The 16,151-nt window shown below is 43.9% G+C and overlaps 2 protein-coding genes across 3 annotated transcripts; one reads left to right on the plus strand and one right to left on the minus strand.

Annotated features, from left to right (window-relative positions):
* Positions 1-9: 9 nt before the first annotated feature.
* On the minus strand, positions 10-13,925 carry Cntd1 (cyclin N-terminal domain containing 1). Of its 2 annotated transcripts, none has more exons than XM_042671806.1 (7): positions 13,520-13,925; positions 7,106-7,181; positions 5,533-5,707; positions 4,435-4,597; positions 2,952-3,096; positions 1,619-1,715; positions 10-765 (listed from the first exon to the last, which is right to left on the minus strand). In XM_042671806.1, the coding sequence occupies exons 1-7, from the start codon at positions 13,686-13,688 to the stop codon at positions 598-600; spliced, it is 993 nt and encodes a 330-aa protein (XP_042527740.1). In that variant the 5' UTR covers positions 13,689-13,925; the 3' UTR covers positions 10-597. The 2 variants fall into 2 exon arrangements, with proteins under 2 accessions (XP_042527740.1, XP_042527749.1); XM_042671815.1 differs by having other exon boundaries at positions 13,524-13,571.
* An 84-nt stretch (positions 13,926-14,009) lies between these two features.
* Positions 14,010-15,968, plus strand: LOC122101496 (cytochrome c oxidase assembly factor 3 homolog, mitochondrial). Its single transcript, XM_042671828.1, has 2 exons — positions 14,010-14,255; positions 15,459-15,968. The coding sequence occupies exons 1-2, from the start codon at positions 14,042-14,044 to the stop codon at positions 15,563-15,565; spliced, it is 321 nt and encodes a 106-aa protein (XP_042527762.1). The 5' UTR covers positions 14,010-14,041; the 3' UTR covers positions 15,566-15,968.
* The last annotated feature ends 183 nt before the right edge of the window (positions 15,969-16,151 follow it).

Raw genomic sequence — 16,151 nt, forward strand, 5'->3', positions numbered from 1 at the left:
TTATCTAAAAAAGTATATGGAAGTTCTGTTGAAACATGCATAGAGACATTTTAGTTACAAAGCAATCTGTACTGGAGGTGTGGCTTTTAATGGGTAAAGCACTTACTAGGTAAACACAAGGCATCGAGTTCAAACCCCAGTATCACCAAAAAACAAAAACCTAGTGAAGATGACTGTAGAGGAAGCCATTTGTATAGATCTCAGTAACATGACAGAGAGGAAATTAAAGGGAAATAAAGGCAATTTCAACAATAGTCAACAACCAAATAGTCTATTTTTAAGATCCAGGTTAATACTTATCTCCATGTCTGATGATCCCTGTTCATGAAATGAGGTTAAAAGAAAAGCCATGAACTACTTGTTAAAAAACAACTTCACTAACCTGTTCCTCTTAGTTCTTTGACATTTTTAGTCTGATAGGACCAAAAAAAAAGGCAAACTTGTCCACTTTAGCTGATTCAGAAAAATATGCATGGAATTAGAATACAAAGTACAGTTCAAAGGAGACTTAGAAGTTTTGTACCTTGAATATGAAAGTAAACAAATAGAGGGAAGAGTATAGTGATAGGTGTTTATATTTGGGGGGCTCAGTCTGCCTCATGTTGAGGAAGCAGCACCCCTGCGAGCTCTGTCTGCCAAGTGGGGAGGAGCAGGTTGCTGTCGTCCTGGAGTGTTGGCCCCCACACTGTGAGTCAGGATTGCATAAGAGAACTCAGCAATGCTCTCCACAGCAATGCCAGTGATGCTCTGCAAATGCCCCACAACCTTCAGAAACGGAGACAGATTTTTTGTTATTAAATAACCTCAACATGCTTTTGTATACACACAACTTGGGATATTCTTTCCAACCAAATAAACTCCATTTCTCTGAATGTGCAGGCAAGATTAAATCCAGCTTCAAATGGATGCCTTTGCCCTGAAGCATTAGTGTGAAAACTATTTCCCTCTGTTAGAGTTAAGTTTTGTGAAAGCTAAGGGGGATTATCATTACCTCCAAACTTCCCCACATTCTCATGATCTATCAGCTGTTTCCTGGGTAGTTGGGCCTTGACATTTTCTGTTTGGGGAGAGGGGGTATGCTTTTTGGATTTCATAATACTGGGTCATACTCATAAAGGAAAATGAACATACTGAACTTGGCCTCTATTTCTAGTTTCATAAGGAAAAAAAACTGAAAAACACATTTCAGTCCCAGCTGGGTGCTGGTGACTCATGCCTATAATTCTAGCTATTCAAGAGGCTGAGATCTGAGGATTGTGGTTCAAGCCAGCCTGGGCAGGAAAGTACATGAGACTCTTACCTCCAATTAACTATCAGAAAACTGGAAGTGGAGCTGTGGCTCAAAGTAGAGCACTAGCCTTGAGCGAAAAAGCACAGGCACAGTCCCCAGGCCTAGAGTTTAACTAACACCCTCCCCCCACAATTTTTTTTTTTTCAGTCCTAACCTAGTTTTTCAACCCTCTCATGCTGAGCTCAGCCTGCTCAGCCCTCAGTTCAAATCCTGATCCCGGGTCTTGGCATGTGTCTTCTGTAGATACTTCTGTTTTCTTTAACTGATGGAGGAATGCTTTCTATTAAATGAATTCTGGCCATGCGGATCCAGCTCATTGGTGCATACCTGGCTCCAACACTCATGGTTTTGGATGAAAGCACTTGCTGCGATGATTCCAACTGCCAACAGCATAAAGTCTTCTTTCACTGAGATAAACTTTTCTCTGAGTGATTAAAACCATATTAACTTTGAAGCTAGACTGAAACATGAGCTTTCAAATTCTAGGGTCATAGAATTTCAACTATGAATTGTTTATGTTGAGCATTTGGTGTTGTTTTTTTAAACATGGAAGGACACTGTTCAGTGATAGCTAATTAACCTGCTTTCCCATCATCCCCAAACTCATCTGGGATTAAAATATGAGCCTTGTATCTGAGTGGTTTATAAGCCTTTTGTTGTTCCATCTGTCTCTGAAACAGATGTAACTGAGGCTTTTGACCAACCTGGCTTTATAGTAATCAAACATTTTTGTCTAACTTTTTTCTTATGACTGGCTTTTTTTTTTTGGGGGGGGGGGAAGGGAGATCCAGTCGTGGGGCCTAAACTCTGGGCCTGGGTGCTGTCCCTCAGCTCTTCAGCTCAAGGCTAGCACTCTACCACTTGAGCCACAGCACCACTTCCGGCTTTTTTTTTCTGCTTATGTGGTGTTGAGGAATTGAACCCAGGGCCTCATTCATGCAAGGCAAGTACTCTACCACTGAGCCACCTTCCCAGCCCATGACTGGCTTTTTTATTCCCAAGTGATCAGAAAAAGCAGTCCAGTAATCTTAAATTAGAAACTGCTGTAAAAAACTAGGAAAGAAAATATTATTTGAATATTATTGTAATATTATTGTAAAATATGATTGTTTGAAGTAATTTAAAAGTAAAAGCCTTTTGAGTTTTTCCTGATTGGGCTCAGCCATCCACATTCAAGCAACATGTTGGAAGTTAACAAAAACCAGGTAACCTGTGGAGATTTTTCTGTGGACTGAATGCCTTTGTAAAGTAATTTAATTCCACCCCATATTTTTTTTTTTTTTTTTTTTTTTGGTGTGGTGCTGGATATTGAATTTGACCGACAAGTGCTCTACCACTGAACTAAACCCCCAGACTTCCCCACATTCTTTTTTGTTTTGTTTTGTTTTTTGGGTCCGGTCGTGGGGCCTGAACTCTGGGCCTGGGCGCTGTCCCTCAGCTCTTCAGCTCAAGGCTAGTGCTCTACCACTTGAGCCACAGCGCCACTTCCGGCTTTTTTCTTTTTGCTTATGTGGTGCTGAGGAATCGAACCCAGGGCCTCATGCATGCAAGGCAAGCGCTCTACCACTGAGCCACCTTCCCAGCCCCCTTCCCCACATTCTTATGATCTGTCCCCTGCTTCCTGTTTCTGGAAGGAGTCTATCCTAAATGAGTTGCTCACCCTTGAAGCTGACTGGGTGTGGAGTTCTCAATAGAAGCCCTCAGCAGGCTTTCATATATGGGTTCATGCAGAAGATAGACCAGGTCAAGCAGGGTCAGGCAGGTTGCATGTAGTTGCGTTGCTGGAACCAAACAGCCATTGTATCCTAGATGGGGTATGGGCATGAGAGCATGAATTGCTGTTGTTTCCTGATCACAGCCACCATTGTCTATGACAACACTATTTAGTAGTTAATATGCTTCCCAGTTGCTATGTCCTATAAGAAACTTGTTTAGCAGAAGGTCAGTTGTTTTTTTTTTTGTTGGTCGTGGGGCTTGAATTCGGCCTGAGCTCTGTCCCTCAGCATTTCAGCTCAAGGCTAGTGCTCTATCACTTGAGCCACAGTGCCACTTCCGGTTTTCTGGTGGCTTAATGGAGATAAGAGTTTCACACTTTTCATGCTCAGGCTGGCTTTGAACCATGATCCTAAGATCTCATCCCCCTGTGTAGCTAGGATTATAGGTGTGAGCCACCAGCACCCGCTTACTAGTCACTTTCTTATTGTAAAATCAGAGAGCTGGTCTTACGGAGAAGCATAAAGACAAGAGGAACAAATACACTGTAATTGTATATATACTATAAATGGAAAATTCTCTGTCCCTTTGTCCTTCAAAATTGGCCTTCAGCTGGGCGCCAGTGGCTCACACCTGAATCCTAGCTACGGAGGAGGCTGAGATCTGAGGATCATGGTTCAAAGCCAGCTCTGGCAGGAAAATCCATGAGACTCTTATCTCCAATAAAGTACCAGAACATTGGAAGTGGTGCTCTGCTCAAGTGGAAGAACACTAGCCTTGAGCTGAAGAGCTCAGGGACAGCACCCAGGCCCAGAGTTCAAGCCCCACACTGACTGACAAAAAAGAAGAAAAGGAAAGAAAGAAAGGAGAGAGAGAGAGAGAGAGAGAGAGAGAGAGAGAGGGAGGGAGGGAGGGAGGGAGGGAAGGAAGGGAAGAAAGGAAAGGGAGGAAGAAAGAGACTAATGAGTCCAAATAGCAATCAGTTGCTGAGACTCCTAAGCTACTTTTCTTTGGCAAGTGTCAGAGGGAACTCTTTTTGAGTTATTCAGAGACATCACTGGTTTCCTACTGCTCCTCATTAGCAGGTTCTGCTTGCTATTCCCAAAACCTTGGACACATTTTTAAATTGCCCTCAAGGGAAGTATCCAACCCACATTTCCTTCCTTCCTTCCTTCCCCTCATCTTTTGTCGGTTATAGGGGTCTGGGCGCTATCCCTGAACTCTTTTTGCTTAAGGCAAGTGCTCTACCATTTTTAGCCACAGCACCAATTCCAGTTTTCTTATGGTTAATTGGAGATGTCTCAGGGACTTTCCTGCCCAGGCTGGCTTTGAACCGCAATCCTCAAATCTTAGCCTCCTGAGTAGCTAGAATTACAGGTGTGAGGCACCAGCCCCCAGCCAAACCCACATTTTCTGACCCAGTGAAGTACCTAAAACTTCAAGGAGCATCTCCACATATGCCAGAGGTGTAGGCAGATTTATCTGAAAGTTCAAGGACTTTAAAACATCAAGCTCTGATTCTAGCAGTTCTTCTTTAGTGTACAGATAACCTAGAGCCTGGAGGAAATTCAAGACTGTAATGTTGCTTATTATCTGTGCAAAGAAAACCAAACAGGAAGAAAAATGTCAGGATACAGATCACATACCTTGGCAGAGTGTACAACAAAGTCTTAAACAGTTCAACCCATGTCTTTATTGATAATCTTCTCTCTTGGTCCACCTGAAAGTCTTAAATTTGTCTGTACAGAATTACTTATAATTACCAAACCCCAAATACTCTTCCTGTCTTCCAGCTGCTACACCTCTGCTATCAGTACCTAGACCTACCATCAATTCCTACCCCCTCCTTCTCTTTCTCCCTGCCCTCCCTTTGTTTGCTCTTTCTGAGTATCCTCCCATCTTCCTCCTACCTACTTAAAGAAGTCATTTTCTCTGGGTCTATTTCCTCCTCTCTCCAAGGCTAATGAGGTACATTCTTAACCCTCTATATTTGCATTAACCACAGCACCTTTTTACCCTGTTTGTTTATGTGTCTGTTCCCATTAGATAATGAATTCCTTTGAGTACAGACAACATTTTTACTGTTGTAGCTATGATCCCTGCTACAGCATCTGGCCACTGAAGAAAGTCAATAAATATTTGCTAAATGAATGATATTTTATTGTACAGTGATGCGGAAACATTTTGTTCTTTTAAGTGTATGGTTTTCTTTAATACTAGGTATGTTGGTAATTCAGGTACCTTATGTAAACAAACTCTCCTTGAGTTCTAGGGTAGGAAAGGTGACCTGTATAATGGCATCTGTCCAGAAATTATACTTTGGGAACAGAACTCCAGGCTATTTAATAATGGTGTGTGTGTGTGTGTGTGTGTGTGTAGAAAGTATGCTTAGGAGGCATAATTAGCCTCTGGAATTTCCACATGAGTAACATAGCCTATCTTAGGAGTAGGTTTCTCACAGCCACCTTTGATGGGCTGGTTTCCTTCTAACATAGGGACAACTCAAGTGAACAACTCCAGCTCCTTACTTTGTAGTGGAAGGAAAGTTTGCTCGCCAGCTGAACACATGACACCAGACGGAGGATAAACTTGTTGAAAAGTTGCTCTTTCAGAGCCTTCCAATTCCAAGACTCTGTTTTCTCATTAGCTCTCAGCTGGATTGGGGCTTTCATGCAGATGTCCTCTGCCTGCTTAACCATAAATCTGTAAAGGAGGATCAGGAGGAAAAACAACCCACAGTCACTCAGACCTAAGGGAGTTTGTGCTTTAAATGGCACTATATTTTTTGTCCTCTCAGGTATCAAATGCTAACTAGGGAATTTACATTTGGAAGTTGAGAGTGAGATTGTGTACCTTTGTTATTCCATTGGCCTTATTAGTACTTCCAAAAAAGTTTGTGTATGTGTGTGTGTTTTATGTTTTTTTTATTTCTTTGCCAGTTCCTGGGATTGAACTCAGTGCCTTGTACACTCCCTCCCGCTTGCTTGCAGTTGGCACTCTACTACTTAAGCTATGCCTCCATTTCAGCTTCTTGCTAATTAATTGGAGATGGAGTATCCTGGAGTTTTCTGCCAGGGCTGAGTTAGATCACAATCCTCCAATCTCAGCCTTCTGAATAGATAGAATTACAGGCTCCAGCCACTAGCTGACATGCTATACAAAGTAATTTTTACAAAACTCTTTACTATAAAAAATACATTTTAGGGCTGGGAAGGTGGCTCTGTAGTAGAGCACTTGCCTTGCATGCATGAGGCCCTGGGTTCGATTACTCAGCACCACATAAGCAAAAAGAAAAAAGCCGGGAGTGGCGCTGTGGCTCAAGTGGTAGAGTGCTAGCCTTGAGCTGAAGAGCTGAGAGACAGCACCCAGGCCCAGAGTTCAGGCCCCCAAAAAAATAAATAAAATACAAAAAAATACATTTTATACTTAAGCAATAAAATGAAATACACATGGAAGCATAGAGTCAATAAAAGACACTTATTTAGAAATTTTGAGTGGGGAGGCATAGACTAAGTTGTGACTGACTGACATAATTTTTTTATGCCAGTCCTGGGCTTGAATTCAGGGCTGGGCACTGTCCCTGAGCTTCTTTTGCTCAAGGCTAGCACTCTACCACTTGAGCCCTAGTGCCACTTTTGGCTTTTCTGTTCATGTGGTACTGAGGAATTAAACCCAGGGCTTCATGCATGCTAGGCAAACATTCTACCACTAAGCCACATTCCCAGTTCTGGCTGACATACTTTTGAAGAGACCTTCAATTTGCTAGAACATTTCACTCCATTCTCAAGCTTCTAAATACAGCTCATAAAAGGATTAAACAGCTGTTCCTCTTTAAGATTCTGTTTAATTTCAGTTGTATATTTCCCAAAAAATCTTTCAGCTTTCTTGCTGAATTTGACCTTGCTTTTACCAATGTAGTTGCTATTTGCATCGTAAGGATGTCTTCTACTATATTTACTTTATTTCACAATTTGTTTTTCCAGATCCATGACCATTCTATCAATGGAAGGCATATTTGTCTCATCTTAACGAGTACATTTTTTTGGCTTATTAGCCAATTTAAGGTGCACCACTCACAAAGGCCAATGCACAGGGCCTTACCTTTCTAGGATTTCTACAGCCTGGTAGCTGACAGATTTCTCCAGACACCACTGTTCAGACAGGAGAAAAACAAATTCTGCCAAAACAGGAAAAGAGCTAAAATTCATAAGATGCAACCAAAACCATTCTGTGAACTTTTGGCATTCTATTAAAACCATGATGGGGCTAAGAGAAGAGGGTCAGAAGGTGAGAAAGATGAGATTAAAACAACCAAAACTGAGCTTAGTTTCTCTTGTTGCCAACAGGAAGATCAGAGGCATGAAAAGAAGGCTGACTCAGTACCAAACTCAAGGGCTTACCAAGTCCCTTCACTGACCCTAGAGCCTTCCCGTGGGTCTCAGCTGATAAGTCTTGGCCAGTTACACACAAACATAACAGCTGGCCTAGTTGGCCTCTACACCATGCTGGTAACCCCCAGCTTCAAGGATGATTCTTGGATGGATAAAAACTCTGAGCCCTATATTGTTTTCTGTGGAATGTTAGCAGAAACAGAAAGGTCCCTCCTGGAGCTTTGATAGTCTTTAGGACACTGTTTGTTTAGTAACCACCCTCTGGAGCACTCCCATTGCTTTACAAACATCATTCACCCTACAGCTGGACACCACCTCTCCACTAGCAGTTTGTTGGGTAAATCTATGGTGGCTGGGCCTCTCCCCAGGAACAAGCTTGTTACCGTGGAGTGGCTTGTTTTGAAGAAACATCCCCTCACTCAGGGAACATAACCCAATTTTAGGAGGAAGGAATCATTGCGAGGGTTGAAAGGGCAAGGTACCTTGGCAAGATTTTAGTTGCTTCTGTTTCTCTTTGAAAGAACAGACCCAGATAGAATTCTATTTAGTTTGCAATATCATTAGAGGGTGGAAAGAAGAGTAAATGTCAGTTCTTACCAAAGAAAGCTCTTGCAGACCTAAGAGCTTTCTTTGATCAGCAAAGAATTACAGGTTTGAGTATTCTTAATCCAAAATGCTTGAGACCAGGACTTTGGATTTCAGTTTATTCAGATTTTGGATTATTCTCATACCCAATCTGGAAATCTGAGATCTAAAGTGCTTCAAAATCCAACTGTTTTTTCCTTTTTTCAGATCCTCTACCATTTGAGTCATGCGTCCTCCTGCTATACTTCTAGTCTTTGAGGCTAAACCCTTTGGCATAATTAGCCTTCCCCAGTCCTTTTATGCTTTAGTTATTTTTCCAATACAGTCTCTTATACTTTTTATTCAAGGCCAGCCACAAACCAAGATCTTCCACACAGCTGACACCGCAGGTGTATGCCACCACACTGAGCTTATTGGTTGCGATGGAGTCTTGCTAACTTTTTGCCTGGACTAGCCTCAAAACAAAATCCTCCTGATATCCACCTACTAAGTAGTTGGGATTACTGGTGCTTACCACCATATCTAGCCAAAATCCAAAACTTTTGGAGAATCATGTTGACATGTTTCAAATTTTGAACTTTTAGATTCTCATCCTGTATACACATGGCCAAATTATTGTGCCTTCAAAGAAAAATTGAATTTTAGCCAAGCGCTGGTGGTTCATGCCTGTTATCCTAGCTACTCAGGAGGCTGAGATCTGAGGATCACAATTCAAACCCAGCCTGGGCAGGAAAGTCTGTGAAACTCTTATCTCCAAATAACCATCAGAAAGCCAGAAGTGAAGCTGTGGCCCAAAGTGGGAGTACTAGCCTTGAACAAAAGAGCTTAGGGACAGTGCCCAGGCTCAGAGTTAAGAAAAAAGAAAAGAACATTTGAATTTCTTAGAATACAAAAAATTGTCAAACTAGCACAAATAGTTAAACAATCTACTTGACACAAATCACACAGATTAATGCACAATACCTTACTATTTGGAAAGTTGTACTTGGAAGGATGGCTGTTTGAAGACAGCCCAGACAAAACACACTGGATTTTAAACTTAGGACCTCATACTTGCTCAGATTGTTCTCCACCACTTGAACCAAGCCTCCAGCCTCCAAAACTCCTTTGTGTGACTGTACCAGAGCTTAAATTCAGAGCCACAAACTCTGGCTTGGCTTTCTTACTTATATTTCACACTCTATCACTTAAGCCATTCCTCAAGTCTGGCATTATGTTGATTATTTTTGGAGATAGCCTCAGGGACTATTCTAACTGGGCTGGCTTCAAACTGTGATCTTCTAGGTCTCTGCCTCTTGAGGAGGCAGGCTGATATCTTTTCATAATGCAGAGTAGGATGTGGTAGCTCCCACCTGATATCCTAGTTACAACTGGAAGCCTAATTGGATCACACTCAGGTACTCATTGGGACAGGAAGAAAGATCCTGTCAAAAAATAACCAGCGGCTGGGTGCCAGTGGCTCATGCCTGTAATCCTAGCTACTCAGGAAGCTGAAATATGAGGATCACAGTTCAAAGCCAGCCGGGGCAAGGAAAGTCTGAGAGACTCTTATCTCCAATTAACGGCCTGAAAACCATAAGTGGTGCTATGGCTCAAGTGGTAGAGCACTCACCTTGAGCTGAAGAGCTCAAGGACAGTGCCCAGGCCCAGAGTTCAAGCTCCATGATGGAAAAAAAAAATGTCAGCAAACTCGGGGCAGGGAAGTTATTCGGTAAGAGCTCCCACCTAGCTAGCATGGGGCCCTGAGTTCAAACCCTTGGCATTGCCATGTAGTTATAGGAACTACAACTCCACTACCAATGTCCAGTTCAGGACTTTAAACAATTCAACAAAATGCCCTAAGACATATAAATGTATGTTAAAAGCCAGTCCTTTTAGGTGCTGGACTTAAGACACTGTGTGTGTGTGTGTGTGTGTGTGTGTGTGTGTGTGTGTGTGTGTGTGTGTGTGTGTGTGTGTGTGTGTGTGTGTGTGTGTGTGCGCGCGCGCGTGCGTGTTTTCCATTTTATTTTTCCAATGAAACAGCTTTGGGTTTGGTGGAATGGAAAATGCTTTTACAACTTCTCCTTGCTACTGACTCTCCCTGCTCTATTTACAAAAATACTGAAATCTAGTATTGGAAAAAGACTCCCCTTCTAGTCTCTTTCATTTAGGGCTTCCATTCTCTCTATCTCACTGGTGAATTTCTTGAAAGCCTGGTTTACACACCTGCTGCTTCCACTGAATCATTCACTCCCTAATAGCCTGCAATTTAATTTTTGCCTTTCTCAGTTTGCTAAAATGATCATCTCAAAAACCAGCAAATAGGTCTGGTAAGGTGGCTCAGTGGTAGAGTGCTTGCCTTGCATGCATGAGGCTCTGGGTTCCATTCCTCAGCACCACATAAGAAGAAAAAGCTGTAAGTGGCACTGTGGTTTAAGTGGTAGAGCACTCACCTTGAGCTGAAGAGCTAAGGGACAGTACCCAGGCCCAGAGTTCAAGCCCCATGACCAAAAAAAAAAAAAAAAATCAGCAAATACTGGACACTGGTGGCTCACACCTATAATCTTATCTACTCAGGAGACTGAGATCTGAGGATCCCAAAGACAGCACCCAGGTCCTGAGTTCAAGACCCAGTACTGGTATGTACAGACACATGTGTGCCCCCGTATGCCTCCCCCATACATACAACACATGCACATAAATTAGCAAATATCCCAAACTGTTAAGTACATTTTTTGGTTTGGTTTGGTTTGGGTTTTTTTGGTTGTGGGGCTTGAACTTAGAGCCTGGGCACTGTTCCTGAGCTCTTTTGCTCAAGGCTAGTGCTCTACCACTTTGACACAGTGCCACTTCTAGTTTTCTGAAAATTGGAGATAAGAGACTCATGTTCTGGGTTGGGAAGGTGGCTCAGTGGTACAGTGCTTGCCTTGCATGCATGAGGCTCTCGGTTCGATTCCTCTGCACCACATAAGCAGAAAAAGCCAGAAGTGGCTCTGTAGCTCACATGGTAGAGTGTTAGCCTTGAGCTGAAGAGCTGAGGGACAGCGCCCAGGCCCAGAGTTCAGGCCCCACAACTGGCAAAAAAAAAAAAAAAAAAAAAGTCTCATGTTCTTTCTTGCCCAGTTTGGCTTTGAGCCACAATCCTCGGATCTCAGCCTCCTGAATAGCTAGGATTTATCATGGGCTTTTTTTTTAACTGTATTTTTTTTGTCCTTTCTTTTTTGGTACTGGGGATCGAACTCAGGACGCTGCACTTGCTAGGCAAGCGCTTTGCCACTGAGCTACATCCCAGCCCTATCATGGCCTTTTAACAATCCTCATTTCTGTTGATATTCCAGAAGCATCTGGAACTTCTAATCATAATCCTTCTGGAAACTTCTGTTGGAGTCCAAAAGTCCTTGGTTTATCTTCCTAACTAACTCATTTAGTTCCCTTGTGACTCTTCTCTAATCACTGAACACAATGTGTTTCCCAAGAAACTGTCTTTGACTTGCTTTTCTTTTCTCCTTCTAGGAGTTCATCTCTGTCATAGTTTCAACAATATCGTTATGAAGAAAACTAAAGAAGTTTAGTTTTAGTTCTGACCTTATTAAGCAGCCTGCTAGAAATCTTCCTCTAGATGTTCTTCAAGCACCATGAACTTAGCAGATCCAAACCCAAAGCACTTTTCCCCAAACAAAAGCCACATTTCCTTTTATTTTGTGTGTGTGTGTGTGTGTGTGTGTGTGTGTGTGTGTGTGTGCGTCTGTGTTAATGGCACAGCTATACTCCTAGTCTCAGACTCAGGCCTTTGGCATAATTAGCTTTCCTATTTTCATTTCTTAAATTCACCCAAATCAGCTTTTGTCTCTGAAATGTTTTTGGCTGTTTTGTGTGTGTGTGTATGTGCCAGTCCTAGGGCTTGAACTCAGGGCCTGAGTGCTATCCCTGAGCTACTTTTGCTCAAGGCTTGCATTCTACCACTTGAACCACAGATTCACTTCTGGCTGTTTTGGGGGAAGCATGGTTTATTGGAGATAAAGAATCCCACAGACATTCCTGCCTAGTCTGGCTTAAAACCATGATATGCAGATCTCAGCCTCCTGAATAGCTAGGATTACAGGGCATGAGCCATCAGTGCCTGGCTCTGAATTCATTTTCTTTTTTTTTGTCATTCATGGGGCTTGAAGTAGTGGCTTGGAAGCTGTCCCTGAGCTCTTTTGCTCAAGGCTAGTGCTCTACCACTTTAAGCCACAGCCTACTTCACTTTAAATACAACCTTCCTCGTTATTCCCTTGCCCTATCACCTAGGCTACCAACATAGACTCCACTGGTCTGTCTCCCTCCTATGCCAATCAAATCTATTCTTTATATCACATCAAAAATAATTTTTACCAAGGCAAAAGTAAGAGCCACAACATTCTCTTACTTTAAAACTTGCAATGTATTTACATCTCTCTACTAAGCAAAGTATAAATTCTTCCCTCTTGATGTCTGTATGCCCATTTGGGATGTCTCCAACCTCCTGTGTTCTTAAATTCAACAACTCTTCTACATGCTCTGTTCAACTTGGGCGATAACTGTACCTATATATTCCCCAATCTTTTCTTTTCTTTTCTCTTTTTACTAGTCCCAGGGCTTGAACTCAGGGCCTGGGCACTTCCCTGAGCTGCTTCTTTTGCTCAAGGCTAGCACTCTACCATTTGAGCTACAACACCACTTCCGACCTTTTTTGTTTATGTGGTACTGAGGAATCGAACCCATGCATGCTAGGCAAGCACTCTACCACTAAGCTACATTCCCAGCCACATACCCCAATCTTTAAGCTTTATTAATGCTATCCTGTTTTAGTAGAAATGTTGTCCCTTTTTACAACCTACAACCAACCAAAATATCACCCTTCATTCAAGGTCTACCTCAAATGCCACAAGTGGACCACTCCCCCAATTCCTCCTATCACCAAAAGCTTGTTTTATCTTTTGTGCCAATCGTCTCACCACATTTGTACCTAGCATTGGCCTATTTACCCTACTGTCTACCCCACAAGGTAGTATATAGTTTAAGAATAAGGACTCCATTCCTAATTCATCTGTCAGTGTCAATAACAAGCACGTTAAACATGAAGAAATGTAAGATATGGTGCTGATGTGCCTTGTTAAATGTTAGTGTTATGCTCACCTTTGGTCCTCAGCTCCACCCACACCTGGGCCCCGTGGCCCCCTCCCATTCCTGGAGTTCCCACCATACAGCAGGTCCTTCCTTCTCTCCACCCAGACCCACCTGAAATCCCACCTACCTCACTTCCTATTCCCAGACCTCCTGCTACCTGGATAGGGACGGAGGCCACGGGCTCCCTCTTGGGGGAAATATGGCTCTTCTAATAAACCTTATAATAATCTTTCTCCTGTGCCTGCCTGCCTCTGGGTGGTCCCATGAGATGGATGTGTGGGATCCTCCTTCAAAATCACTGTTACCCCATGAGCTGGCATGAATTATATGAGAATAAACACACACAGTATCTCAAGATCAGTGCCTCAAAGACTCCCATAAACCCCGCTCCCGGTCCCTGCATTCACACCCACGATGCGGGTCTCCCTGAAGCTGCCCGTGCGTCCCGCAGCCTCCTGCACGGCTTGTTCGTTCTGCTGCGCCAAGTGAAGCAGAGTGTCTTCGATGGTCTCCGTGGCAACCGCTCCAAACTGGAAGTCACTGACCGAACCCAGTCTCGGCCTCAAAAGCCGGTCCATATTCAGAAGCCTTTTGGCACACAGCGACAGTTCACTGGATCCATAAACCGGCCATTTTAGCTTCACTCCACAGTCCTCCGCCAACACCCGGGTTCCTCGTCATCCACTAACGTGCCTATTCTCGCTTCAAGTCTGACAAAAACCCGGTGCCCACCACAGCCTCGAGTTCCCCAGCTTTTCTCGCTCCAACGGCCTGCGGGACCCCTCAGCCAATGAGAAAGCAAGCTGCTTCCCGCTTTTCCAACTCTTCCGCTAGGCCCAGCACTACAACTCCCAGAACCCCTCGCGTTAACCAAGGACTACGATTCCCATCGAGTCCAGCGCCGAGAGACTGCGAAGGGCGGTGCAGCAACATGGCGGCGCCGGGAGCTGGTGAACCCCTGGATGCGAAAAATGAGAAGGCCCCATTCGCTCAACGCATCGACCTGACGCGGGAGAAATTGACTCCAGCACAGCTGCATTTCATGCGGCAGGTGCAACTTGCCCAGTGGCAGAAGACGCTGTCACAGAGGCGGACCCGAAACATCGTGACCGGGCTTGGCATCGGGGCCCTGGTATTGGCTATTTGTATCCGTGCTGGTTGTACTGCATGTGGAAATGGGGCAGAGGTACATAAGTGTGTAGGAGAGCTGAGCCAGAAGTTTAATAGTTTAATGTAGGATTAACTGGGGTCAATACCCACCTCTCTCTCTCCCTCTCTTTCTCTCTCTCTCTCCCTCCCCCTCCCCGTCTCCCTCCCCATCCCTCTCCTTCTCCCTCTCTTCCCTTCCCCCTCTCCCTCCCTCCTCTTTTGCAAGTCCTGGGGCTCGAACTCAGAGCCTGGGCACTGTCCCTGAGCTGCTTTTGCTCAAGGCTTGAGCTCTACCACTTGAACCACAGCACCACTTCCAGCTTTTTCTGTGTATGTGGTACTGAGGAATCAAACCCAGAGCCTCAAGCATGGAAGGCAAGCACTCTACCACTTAGCCACCTTCCCAGTCACCCCCCCCCCCCCCCCCCATCTCTTAAGACTAACATTCTACCAGTTAGAGCCACAGCTCCACTTCCATTTCTCTGGTGGTTAGAGATAAGAGTCTGCCTGGGCTGGCTTTGAACCCCAATCCTCAGACCTCAACCTCCTGAGTAGCTAGGATTATGATATGAGCCACCAGCAGCCAACCTTTCTTTCTTCCTTTCTTTCTTTTTTTCTTTCTTTCTTTCTTTCTTTCTTTCTTTCTTTCTTTCTTTCTTTCTTTCTTTCTTTCCTTCCTTCCTTCCTTCCTTCCTTCCTTCCTTCCTTCCTTCCTTTCTTTCTTTCTTTCTTTCTTTCTTTCTTTCTTTCTTTCTTTCTTTCTTTCTTTCTTTCTTTCTTTCTTTCTTTCTTTCTTGTCGGTCATAGGGCTTGAACTCTGGGCCTGGGTACTGGGTACTTCAGCTCAAGGCTAGCGCTCTACCACTTGAGCCACAGCGCCACTTCTGGTTTTCTCATGGTTAATTGGAGATAAGACTCTCAAGGACTTTCCTTGCCCGGGCTGGCTTTGAACTATGATCCTCAGATCTCAGCCTCCTGAGTGGCTAGGATTACAGGCATGAGCCTCCAGCACCCAACTGGCTAACCTTATTTCTAAGGTGTGCTCTTTTAATATGATTTAGTAGTAATAACGGAGTTGAGGTCAGGATTCAAAAAGAGCAGAGGTCAGGACTCCAGAATCACTGTGGGGAGAATAACAAGTGGTATAGGCAAAGAGAATGTCCCTATTTGCAAGCAATTTCCTCAATGCATATCTCCAGATGGTTACACCTTCTACTCAGTATCCCAGGAGCATTTCCTAGATGAACTGGAAGATGAAGCTAAAGCTGCCCGAGCCCGAGCTCTTGCAAGGGCATCTGGACCTTGAAATGGGTGATTATTACATATCTTCAACCAACTGGAGCCCCTCACATGGTGGATGGTGCCCTATGACCGGGTAGAAATTGGTTGGTTGCTCACATCATCTTTGGCCCAGTTACTAACTTTGGAGCATGATCGAGCCCAAGAAGCTAGAGACTGTGCAATGTTGGCCACTATCAACAGAACATTTCACATGCATTGTACTGTCAGAGTCCTCTCCTTTGTTTCTTGTTTGAGATGTATGCAGCCTTGGCTTTTCTGTAACTTTCTGCCTTTGTGATTTACTCCTTTCCTCCCAGGGGCCCAACTGTAATGGGAGTGGGTGTGGCAATTTTGGGGCAGTGGTTGGAGTGTAAAGTGGGAAAGACAGGGTCAAGTTAAGAATAATAAACTGAGTCATATCTCCTGAAGCCAAGCTAATGTGTGGGGGTGGAGAGAGACACATGGCACTTCATGCTGGAAAGCTCCATGGGCAGTAGCTACAGTTGTGGCCTTGCCCCAGGTAGCTGTAAATGTTTAACTAGAATTACTTTTTCCGTGAGATCTTTCCACCTGATTTGAGAGAGAGAATACTGGGCTGTTTGAGACTGAAC

The sequence above is a fragment of the Dipodomys spectabilis genome, unplaced genomic scaffold (genome assembly GCF_019054845.1).
Source record: "Dipodomys spectabilis isolate Male_0828 unplaced genomic scaffold, ASM1905484v1 ptg000018l, whole genome shotgun sequence".
Lineage (NCBI taxonomy): Eukaryota > Metazoa > Chordata > Mammalia > Rodentia > Heteromyidae > Dipodomys > Dipodomys spectabilis.

Coding starts and splice junctions, on each gene's coding strand:
- Cntd1 (XM_042671806.1), bottom strand. CDS start 13,688: ATGGACCGGCTTTTGAGGCCGAGACTGGGTTCGGTCAGTGACTTCCAG. Junction 5,708..7,105: donor GCTGTAGAAATCCTAGAAAG/GTAAGGCCCTGT, acceptor CCTCCTTTACAG/ATTTATGGTTAAGCAGGCAG. Junction 4,598..5,532: donor AACTTTCCTTCCACTACAAA/GTAAGGAGCTGG, acceptor TTCTTTGCACAG/ATAATAAGCAACATTACAGT.
- LOC122101496 (XM_042671828.1), top strand. CDS start 14,042: ATGGCGGCGCCGGGAGCTGGTGAACCCCTGGATGCGAAAAATGAGAAG. Junction 14,256..15,458: donor GGCCCTGGTATTGGCTATTT/GTATCCGTGCTG, acceptor GCATATCTCCAG/ATGGTTACACCTTCTACTCA.